The sequence below is a fragment of the Pelodiscus sinensis genome, chromosome 1 (genome assembly GCF_052426305.1).
Source record: "Pelodiscus sinensis isolate ZL-2025 chromosome 1, ASM5242630v1, whole genome shotgun sequence".
Taxonomy (NCBI): Eukaryota; Metazoa; Chordata; order Testudines; family Trionychidae; genus Pelodiscus; species Pelodiscus sinensis.
The window spans coordinates 251,435,278-251,447,426 of record NC_143052.1 but is presented as its reverse complement, the minus strand read 5'-3'; the positions used below and the strand labels follow the sequence as shown (position 1 = coordinate 251,447,426).

Genomic DNA, 12,149 nt, shown 5'->3' with positions numbered 1-12,149 from the left:
TTTTTTGCCTTAACAAAACATTATTGGTGTTCCTCATAAAAAAAATATTGTTTGGTGTTCCTCGGTCTTAAAAAGTTTAAGAAACACTGATCTAGCTCAATATGCTATCTTCTGACTGAAGGCAATGCCAAGTGGCCCAAAGGAATGAGCAGAACAGCTAATAATCAATTGATCCAGCTCTTGTCATTCATTCCCAGCTTCTGGCTAACAGAAAGTAGGGATACCATCCCTGCCTATCATGGCTAATAACCATTGATGGACTTAAATTCATGGAGGGAATCTAGTTCTTTTTTGAACCCTGTTATAATCTTGGCCTTTACAACATCATCTGGCAGAGTTCCACAGATCTGGAACTTTGTGTTGTGTGAAGAAATACTTTCTTAATTTTGTTTTAAACTTGCTGTCTATTATTTTCATTTGGTGACTCGCCATCCCAGTTCTTGTGTTATGAGAAGTAAATTCAACACCCTTATTTAGTTTCTCCATATCAGTTATTATTTTTGGACCTCCATCATATCCCTCCTTAGTCATCTTTTTTCTAAGCTGAAAAAATCATAGTCTTATTGATTTCTCTTCCTATGGAAGCAGTTCCATGCCTCTAATAATTTTTGTTGACCTTTTCTGTGCCTTTAAATTTCCAATATATCTTGGAAAATGAGATAAATATTGTAACTATTGTGTTTTCAATTAGAAGTAGACAAAATAATTTATTTGCTGAGAAATGCACTTTGGGGTTGACTGAAGTTATTCTGAGATGTGAGCCATTCACTTAACAATTTTGGTCAAAACACATTATTTATTTATTTATTTATTTATCGCAGGGCTAAATTATCCTGGGGACCTAGACATCATTCAGAAAAGCACCAGATGGATTGGTGGTAGCATCCTCATGTGCCTTATAGGCCCATGGTTTGTGTGCTTATATGGGATACATAAGCTTGGATTCAAGACCCGAGTCTGCCTAGCTGTAGCAGGGATTTAAATAGGGATGTTAAATTTTGATTAACTAATGAAATAGTCAATGGGATCTCCATTGACTATTCGATTAGTCGATAAGGACTAGTGCAGCGTTCTGCCTTTGAAATGTACACGAGTCTCCTCAGGGGCTCATATGCATTTCAGAGATTGAAACACCGCATGGAGCCTGGGGTCAGCAGGGAGTCTCTCATTAACCCCAGGCTCCATGCGGCACTTCCGCTTAGAAATGTACAAGAGCCCCAGCAGGGACTCGTGTACAGTCCAAAGGCAGAACACTGAATTAGTCCTTATCAACTAATCGAATAGTTGATGGAAATCCCATTGACTATTCGATTAGTTAATCAATCAAAATTTAACATCCCTATTTAAATCCCTGCTACAGTTAGGCAGACTGAAGTCTTGAACCTAAGCTTATGTATCCCATATAAGTACACAAACCATGAGCCTATAAGGCACATGAGGATGATACCTCCAATCCATCTGGTACTTTTCTGAATGATGGTGCTGAGCTCCTGGCCCCTCCCACGGAGCTGGAGGGAACCAGCTTTTAAGCCAGCTCCCCCGAGCAGTCCCTCCTTCTTTCCCCTCTTGCTGCCTCTTTCTGATAGCAGCAGCAAGGTGGGGGGAAGTGACTAGTCAACCTGTGTGTCGACCATCTGATAAGTTCTTGCTTATCGGATAGTCAACTAGTCGATTAGTCGCTTACATCCCTAGATTTAAACATGCATTGTTTACTTCCCAGAACTGTGCCCAAACTACTCAGCTATGTGGTATTCTGGGGTGGGTCTCAGTCTCTCCTATTGAAACTGTTCCACTTTGCATAAATACTTAAATAGTCACTGGGATAGAGAGCAAGTATAAGTCAATAACCTGATGGTTGGGGGGGACAATGGGTTCCAGTCCCTGCTTCAGTTAATAACAAATGGATACAAAGTCAAACAGTAAGATTGGACTCCAAACACTTCTGATGCACTGTTTTGTTATAGAGAAAGCTTGTAGAAACTGTAAATTTAGGTTGCCTAACAACTTCCATTGTTTAAAAAAAATCTGGTGACATTTTCTTGAGAGGCTCTTACATGTCTACTGTTTGCAGCAGGCCTTTGGAATTCAAGAATGGAAAAGCCCTGAGGCTTGAGAAGTTCCTTTTCTCAGTCCTGTTAAGTTCCACTCAGAGTTAGCTGAGTTATAAACTGCTAAAATCACCACTTTCCTTCTTCTGCTTGCATTTCTAAGGAAAATTATAGTACCCTAAGTAATAACAGAACATGAATATTTTAAACTATGTCACTCCCAAAGCAGCATCAATAATCACTGCCATCCTCACAGCAAAACACAGTTGCATTGGCAATACCTGGCAACTGATAAAATAATGGTAGCAGTGGTAGACTGTGCAACCTAATTCATTTTCTTTTAACTTAGAGGCTTGTACACACACACAAACACCCAAGCACACAGACTGAAAGAAATGTCATGTTCTACCATTTACATAATCTAATAATTACAATTAAAGGACCCAATTCTGATTTTTACTTAATTCTAATGACTTCACACGAGCTATTCCTAATGTACACCTGCAGTAGTCCTGGGCGGATTAGTGGTAGACACCCTATATCACCGCTCAGCAGGAAGGCCTTTTAGTCCAGTTCCTCTACTGAGGATGGTTTTAGCTTCCTCCATCACATCATGGAACAATGTATAGATTTATATTCAGAAATCTACCAGGTTAGCAGGAGCAGTACTTGGGAAGAGGAAATGCTTCTTTAATTCCACTTCACTAATTCCTGATATGGAGACACATGCCACTCCTCCCCCACCATACCAGCCACCTGAGTTCCAAACTTCTGTTAAGACTGCAGAAACACTTCAGAAGGACTTGTGGCAGGCAGAGGAAGAATGTAATTCTGGTGTTTGACTTAGTGGGTCTAGTATAGACCTGCAAATTTAATGCTGAGGGAAGCTCTGGCCAGAATCTGTACTTCTCGCAGTCGCGAGGAATAAGGGAAGCCGAAAGGAGCCTTTGCTCCCATTGGCCTCCTGCAGTGGGGATGGTACCAAGCTCGTCTTATGGTAAGCCAACTCTAGACATGTATTTTACATACCTTAAGCAGACCTTCCAAGTCTAGTGTAGGCCTGGCCTCCATGTAGATGCAGTCTGCACCAAGAAAAGGAGCTTTTCGTTGCCATTGGAACACTGGCTGCCTGATTAACATTAGCTACATCAACAGAAGCCTTCTCCTGTCAACATGCTGTATCCACACCGGAGGACTTGTTGGAATAGCTATGTTAGTCAGGGAGTGGGACATGGGCTTTTTCATAGCTTTGCTAACATTGTCTTTTAAATGCAGATGAAGCCTAAGAGCACTAGCTCTTCTACGTTGTTCAGAACGTCTTCTAAACACTTTATTGTACCACTAAAGTAGACAATGTAAAACACGTTATGTCAGTTACCCAATTGCACAAAATTTAAATTAAGAAAATGCCAATCCTTTTTCATCTTTTGGGTTACTTAATTTTTAAATGTTATATGATCAAAGAGAACTAATTATGCACAAATTCCAAACTTTCTGCAGTCCATAGTTTTTAAGATAAAAAGCCTGAAAAGTCATAACTCAAAAAATCTTTTTTTAAGGGCTCATTTTTAATTCTTTATAACAAATTGTTTAACAGGTTTATTTTAAAATATTTACAAAATTAAATCTCTACTCACAGGTCATGTGCTGTAAGTTTTGGAAGATACACTTTATTCTTCATGCAAAACAAAGAGATCAAATCCTTTGTTTAAATGCAAAACAGAACTCAAAATTAGCTGTCATAGTGGATAGTAAAAATCTCCCTTAGCACCTCTATTCGCCAGATTTTTTAAAATTCTATAATAAACTTTAATGATTACCAGACTGGCATATTTTTAAAAAAAATTCTTGAAATTGAGAGTCCTTAAAAAGACCATTCATTTCTTATTTCAGTATTCGGGACAGCAAAGGAAGGCATAAGATCACAACAGAAGTAAATGTATTAAGCACTAAATGTATTTCCCAGGCAAGTGGACATTGCACATACTTGAAGTGCCATCCAAGTCATGATAGAGCATAATGGTCACATGACAGTGTCTTTTTAACAAGAGGAAAGCCTAAACTGGCACTTGACAGGATCCAGATTCACTGAACTTCAGAAAAATAAGTGTGTAAGGAAGAGGATGGTATTTCAGAATGAGGTAATTCTGAAACCTTCTTTACTACAACAGAGCATTCAAGATTGCTGGTATAAATACATGTGCACCAGCATACTTCAGAAAGAAGGGAAAGAAAAAGAAAATTTACCACATGCTGGCAATCTAGAAAAAGAAAAAGGGATGTTAGTTAAATATAGATTTTTAAAATGTGAAAAAATCTTGGGAAAGCCAGTCAAGTCTAATATTGACTAATATTTATCAAACACACAATGCTTAAGTGCTTCTCTCTCATGTCTACTTTCACTTAACATTTTAAGACTATGATAACTATATTTCTGTCCTTTTGTTCCTGAGTTATATTAATAATGTGGGATGTTTTGTAATTATACAAGTGATCAAGTGTCTTATATGTTAAATGGTCACTCTGAACACTATCATAAGTCAGGTTTTAAAACCCATATTTCTGTAAAATATGGTTGTAAATCCTTTTATCATTTAAAATTACATTACAGTTTTAAAGAAGGAATTAACTTTTTTATTTCCTTTTCCTTTTAAAATTCACATCCTTGACTCAGCATCATTGTTAGATGCTTCAGAAACTGTTCAGTACAAGGAATATTATAATCTCTCCATACTCTCAATCAAATTGTTTATATTAATTCACATCCAGCATAACCAGCTTCAGTGTAGTTTAAATACATATCAAAACCCTTTTTCAATACCACGCTTCTTTTTAAAGAAGCACTTGCTATACTGTGGGAATTATTTTGCCTGGGAAAGGCCTTGGTATTCAATCTGAACTAATTTGTAACAAAATAAATTTCAAAAAATGAAAATGAACATGTCTAAGTTGCAAGCAATATATTTGTATGTTTTGTGTTATAATTTTCCAATGGAGATATTTAGCAGCATTTGAAAAGAAAAATGAAATTGATTTTATACATATTTTATCACTAAAAAGACTTACAGTGCCTGTCACCTTGGCAACTAGTCACTGCATTTAAAGAGATTTAAAACACAGTTAAAAACAAAATCAATCAAATACTTGGCAAAATAAATAAGCCTTACATTTATTTATATGAAATATTGCTAAAAATGGGTCTTGATGGGTGGTCAAGAAGAATGAATTTCTAAGGTGAGACTCTCAGTTAGGAAAGACAAGCTAGTTTGTACAAATTTAGTTTGAAGTGATTTTAATTTTTCAGGGATTCTAGATACAAATGGAGTGTTCTGATTTGCAGGAAATTAAAAAATGAGATAAATTAGTTTACATATGTACACAGGAATGGGTCTTGCTTTCAGCTCTACAAAAGCAAAGCAAACAAAATACTTCAGATATTGCACTTCCTGAGAATTATTCTATTTCCTAGGATTGGAAGTCACTCCCACATCTGCTTCATTCCCACATCTGCTTCATCAACCCCATCTTATGTACACATTAATTTCTCCCAAAAGACACTCTTTCAAGTGATATACTGCTGTAGTTCATTCAGAAAAAAATAAACCTAGAAGCTTAACAGTTATATCTTAATAATTGAAATCAACATATTCTCTGAACATAGTCTCTGTCTCACTCTCTCATTGCAATTAGCATAAAAATTAGAAGCCAAATCATTCCAAAATAGTGTAACTTAAAATCAATATATATATATATATATATATATATATATATATATATATATATATATATATATATACACACACATAATACATATAACACATGTATTTATATACATTTGAAATGATGAATACTACACAGTAGAATAATCTGAAGAGATCTAATTAACCAGATTGTAACTTTGGGGAGCAGCAAAGAATATAGATTTATAGGTTAACCAGGCTCTAAGGATGAAAGACGGACAAGTGGATGGTATGAAATCATACACTTCATATGTAATGTAATTGCATGAGCTAAGGCACAGGAATGTATTTTCTGTTTTTCATTTCATAGTCTCTGGTAACAGTCAAGTTTCATGCCACATGAAGCCTTCAGAATTCTTATCTGTCAGTCCTCTGTATAACTGTTGTATTGGAAAATAAACAGAATTAAACTACCTTGTTCTCTCTTCCAAAATGAAAAAGGGTGAGTTATTATTGATATACATTTGGCATCAATGTCATGGCATGGATTTTGGCTTCAAGCATATCAGGAAATTAATGCAAGTGATTTCTCCATCAGGAGGCAGTTAGAATACATTAAAAATATTATAATATTAAAACTAAACATCATGAATCAAAGTTGGATGGTACAGTATTGTAGTTTGTCCACTCAAGAGCTTATTAGGCAATTCTCCCACAGAAATCAATTTAAAGTAAAGAGTTAAGACACATTAATCAAAATTATTGGAAAAAGGTATTTGAAACAAAACCACAGTTACAGCTGTTATTATGGACTGTATACCAGTAAATGTAAATAAGAATTCACTATTTTCTTTTCTGTATCTTTATAGTATATACTACTACAGCATGTCCATGAAGAGATAACCCTGGACAGAAAATTAAATGTAACTTTAGAGGAGCACCAATACAGTATCTAGGCTTTACATAATTTGGTCACAGATCAGTACTAGCCAACCAAGACACAGTATCAACAGGCATTTGAGGAAAAAAGCAGCATCCCTCTCGGCTGACTTTTAATAATGTTTGCTGGCTATAATTTCAAAGATGGATGGACTTTTGTTTTCCATATATAAGCTCTTTCTGAGAGTCAGAGTTATATTTTGTTTGGAATGAGTGATGTACCTTAGGTTTTACTATCATAAATAATGAACAATTGATGCACACTTTCACTCTTATATTATCAAACAGGAACAATCCAAGGAGTCTGTTTGTCACATCTCTACTGGTTCATTTTTCACTCTTTATTCCCATGACACTTTGTACATCATTTAGATAAGATTTATTTGTAAAATTCCCATGGTACACATCTGACAACAGATGTTTAGAAATTCATCACATTTTGCTTAGCAAAGCCTCTTATTTCCTAGTCTCAACCATAAGTTTCAATGAACAATCTGATGACCGATGGCCATATATTCTAATGAATCAAATATTAATGGTACTCTTGATTTTCTCATTCATATAATGATCATTTAATAAATGAAAGGAATGAACTACCTATTTGTTTCACAATTAGATATCATTTTAATTTTTCTATGCCATAAAATACATAAGTGATTAAATTTGCCCTCCACTTTCCATCCTTCATCTCTCCCTGCTTTATCTATTTCTTGAATGTAACATTGAATCCACAGGTCTATCAGGCACCTTATGCATCACCACCACCACATTACCCACAGACAATTTTTTTTCCAATATAAAGTTTTATGGATGAATAATTAATTTGGGATGTTAACATGCATGGCTGGATAAATAAGTCTTTAAAATCCTCTTAACATTGATATAAACAAAGGTCGTGCTCTTGCTTTTGCTAACAAATACTCCCATTGAAAACCATAGTGCTAACACAAGAGAGTTTAGGCTATACTCCAATTTTAGTTTAATTGTGACCAGTTTCAGGAGCATTACTAAATACACTATGAAAAATCCATGATACGGAATACAGAATTTTGCTTGAGGCATCTCCTAACTGTGGAAATGCTTGGCATCTAATGCTGTGAAGTGTTTATCATCTTCAAGTCTCATCGAATTCAATAAGAGTTTTTCCAGAGTTTGAAATGCAGAGCTGGCCAAAAATGCTTTCTTAGTAAGAGAATGTGTTAAAGGAAGCCCTAGCAAACTTGTTTCCATTAACCAACTATTGATGATAAATTAATAATCAATTATTATAAAGCAGACAATCTATCTGGTAACAGTCATTCATAAATCTAAATTTAAGAAATTGCCTAATCTAAAAATTAAGCCTACATAGATTTTGTTAATATAAACACACACTGCATGTTCAAAAAACAAGTGTACAATAACTGTATGCTGCCTCTCTGTTAACTTTTAAAGCATATATTTCAGATATCAGTTTTCAGAACTAAGAGGACAGACAAGTTGTATGTATCACAAATAATGGCAACATTTGGCTTGTATTCCACAAGAATACAAGAAATCTGAGGTTAATGTATTTATATTGCTCCTATTCACTGTATTTCAGAAAACTGAAGTACAGAAAATTATTCTATGAATAATAAATCCATACAATGTAAAATGTGTTAGATCCCATCAAAAGATGCTATTTCAAATATGATGTATAGAAAGAGAAGGAAAGATGGACCAGACCAGGTCAATTCTTCTGTTAGTTATTCAACAACTGTAAAAAAAAATAGTTTACCAACAACCCTAACTCTAGACCAAATTAAAAAGGGAGAATACTTCCCCCCCCACACACTATATAGACTAAAAGCACAGGACAGAAGAAGCATTCTCTAATCTATTCAGAAATTCTTTTACTACAGCACTGACTGATATTCTCCTTGCTTTTGAATATGTTTATTTAAAATCTGCCTCCTTTATCAAATATCCCTGCATTTTAAAGGGTATAATAACTCTTTAATTGGGCAATAAAATTAAGAAACATGGTAAATATTCATGTTTTGTATATGGGTTTATCCTTTTGTGTACAAGATTTTAATACAAAGCATTGGGGGAAATAACAATCATGCTAGTAGTGTAATTCTGAAGACCTCTGTTTATTGACTATTCTGAAACCTACAGGAAAAAATTATAATAATCCACAAATTTTATCCATTATAATATGGGCCCTAACTTTTATTGATATATGTGTGTGTATGTGTATATTACACACACACACACACACACGAGTATACACAGTACGTGATAATATCCCTCATGGACCTTAAACAAGTGCATGATGCACTTCCTACTTTCATATTACAGACATTAAAATTATGATTCTTTACTGTTAAGAATGGGAGTCTAGAACAGAACGCTTGTAGTGTATGTAAAATGAGCACACAGCATAAAGAAACGAATGATCCGCGATAGTTCGCTGAGGTTGCTTTGTCAGACACCGAACATGTAGAAGCTGAACATGTACTATTCGTCCTTTAAAAAAACATTAATAGGTTGTGGGTATTAGAGCCCTTATAATGTAGCCATTCGTTATCAATATCACGTAATGCACTTAATTCTATCCTCTCCTCAATTAAACGATTGTTTTTATCCTTCTTTGCCTTTTAAAAACTAAATCTCTAAGGCGCTCATGTTTTTTTTAAACAGGGGATCTATCCATTGTAGGCGTTGCTTTATTCTTCTGACTAGACTAGCATTTGAGGAAACCTTGCTTTCTATATAAATTACATCCTGGATAATACAGGGCATTAACATACATCTGAACTGCTGCTCGTCTTTCTCAGTGCTGCCTGTAAAGCGCTTTGTGAATGGGAGCGAAATACAAAAGACTTTGCATTACAGGATGAGGCAACTAGTGCAGGGAAGAGGACACCACACCTAAAGCCCCTTTGAGGGATACCACTGGACTCTGTTTACTAAAGCTAACACCCAGGGAAAGTGGTAGATATGGCATAGTGCATTACATTATTGAGGAGGTGTATTCTGTGAGTAAGTAACTTCCCCGACCAACAGCATGCACAGATAACACTGTGCCACCGCTTTTACGATCTGTTGGCTCTGCGAGCCCCTCTAGCTAATGTGTACCGATCCGTGTGTATTTTCTACCCAGCCCCATCGGGCAGCGTACCCCGTAGTTAGCGAGGGAACATCAGTGCCCGGAGCTCAGGGCTGGGGCAGGTACTAGGTGGGAGATGGCATTAGCCGCCAGTCCAGCAGAGTTTGCCGCGTGTAACTTGCCCGGCTGCTGGCCTGGCGGTGGCTCGCTACAGGTTGTCCCCACTCCCGGCTCCTGGGGGAAGGGCAGACAGACAGAGACAAGGGGCGGACTCACAAACACACCTTGGCGCCGCAACCTTCGCTTCTTGAGCCCGAAGATGCGGACCTTGGAGAAAATATCCACCAGGTTGCCGTTGCAGAGCCCCCGGTTCTTGCTGGGGCTGCTCCGCCTCCTGCTGGCCGAGGGCCGGTCCCAGTGCTGCTCCCTCGCCTGCCGCTTCTGGCGGATCAAGCCGCTGGCGATGGCCGCGGCCATGGTGGCTGCTCCCGGCAGCCGGCTCGCGGCTCACTGCAGCGGAGTTCAAGGGCTCGGCGGGCGCTGGGGCTCAGCCGCGGCGGGGCCCCATTCCCCGAGCGCCAGGGACAAGTGGGACCCTCCTCCGGCCGCAACTGCACCCAGGGGGCACCCGCGGCCCGGCGCTGTCACCGCATGGGCCCCCCGCCGCGGGTGCCACCTGCCCGGGCTCCGGCGGCTCCGGCTCGGGGCAGGCGGCAGGCACCTTCCCCCGGCCGCCCCTCAGCAGCCGACTCCCATTGCAGCTGCCGCCGCTGCTACAGCCGCCTCCTGCCCGCGCCTCCTGCCCGGTGCCCGCCAAGTGCTTGAGCAATCAGCATCTGGAGAGAGCCATCGCCTGCTCCGGCGGGAGAGCTGCGATCGCAGCCGCTCCGCCGTGCCACCCTCCGCCGCGGCTCCCTCCAGCCGGGAAAGCAGCAGCAGAGAAAAATAACAGGGGGGGGGGGGCGGTGGGTGATAAGAGAGGGCCGGGGCTATTTTTTGGGGAGGGGGAATTGCTCGTTTCTAACGGGTCCCCATGCAGCGGCAGCCGCCTCTGCTCCCCGCTGGGGTTCCCTGATTGCAATGCGCGGCGCGCCCTCCACAAACTCTCCGCTCTGGTTGGAGGGAGGGCGAGGCAGCCGGCTAATCCCAGGCGCTACCAAAGCCCCAGGGGTGGCTGGGTCTGGCTCGCTCTCTCCCGCGCGCGCGCGCGAGCCCCTATCCCCCTTGCACACACTCCCCCACACGCGGTCCCAAGCCGGCCGGCTGGAGCCGGGAGCCTCGGCTCCTCCACTCTGCCCAGCCCGCTCAAAGTTGCGGGGATCTCCCTTCTGGAGGCAGGCTCGTCATTTTTCAATGGTGACACCGCGAGGGCGGGGGAGCCGGGGGAGAGGGAGGCGAAAGAACGCGCTATAAAAGGACCCGTTCGCGCCTCGCACGGCACAGGCACAGTGTGAACGCGATAATTCGGAGAGAAGCCCCAGCGAACGGAGCGGTAACAGCCGATCCTGCCACTGCGAAGCGGCTAGGGAGCAGGATGACAGCGAATAGCGGCCAGGCACTCAGGCAATCCCGACCCCCTACTTCCCCGGGTGGCTCTCCAGCAGCCTAGCCAAAGGCGGGGAAGTTGGGGTGGGATGCAAGGGAACGAAAGAGAAGTCAGAGTCCCGTGTAAACACACGGCGCTCAGCCTCAGCAATAACATCACCTTCCCCCCAGCCCTTCCTTCTGTATTGGACACACAGCTGCTTTGGGTAAATGAATCCCCAGCCGCTTAGGGAGGGAAGGAGAGAGAGGGGCTTTCTGCTCTGGGGCACACATTTATGGCTCCCAGGACACACCCGGGCGTAGGACCCTTTTCTCTCACTACTGGGAGTTCGGAAGTGAAAGCCCAAATATTCTTCAGACTTACACAACCTGGAAAAGGTTGCTAGGCAAGCCGATTCCCTCTGTTCAAAAAATCACTCCTCCTGCGTATGATTAAGAGCTGGTTAGAAGGAAACACGCCTACGCAGCCCAGGGAACCTTCCAGCTAAAACCGATACACACTCTTTGTCTTACAGAGAAACAAGACAACCAATATACTTTTAAACGAGAAGATAAACCAGCTAGTCTACAGGGCTTTATAACCACTGAATGTATCCTGTGCTGCGCCTACAAACATCTCTACGTGGGCGGTAGATTTATTGATCGCCCTCTAATGGGCAATTATGGATTGCTGTTATTGTTGTGTTTGATAAAATATGGATGTGTTCTCTATTGGGCACTGGCAATATGTACCAGGTATAGAAAATCCATATGGTCTCCCCCAAGGAGTTTACCAATACATTTGACACAATAGGTTTCACAATCCTGATTAGCCTAGAATCAGAGGGGTCTGAATCTGCATAAACAACCAGTATCAGAGGG

At 40.4% G+C, this 12,149-nt stretch overlaps 1 protein-coding gene across 1 annotated transcript in view; it reads right to left on the bottom strand.

Annotated features, from left to right (window-relative positions):
* FGF14 (fibroblast growth factor 14) overlaps nucleotides 1–11,847 on the bottom strand; it is a 188,197-nt gene extending 176,350 nt beyond the window's left edge. The window contains exon 1 of the mRNA XM_006114810.5: nucleotides 10,028–11,847. Coding sequence (XP_006114872.2) covers nucleotides 10,028–10,220 — 193 coding nt within the window. The 5' untranslated portion in view covers nucleotides 10,221–11,847. The remainder of the gene's footprint in view (nucleotides 1–10,027) is intronic.
* Nucleotides 11,848–12,149: the final 302 nt, after the last annotated feature.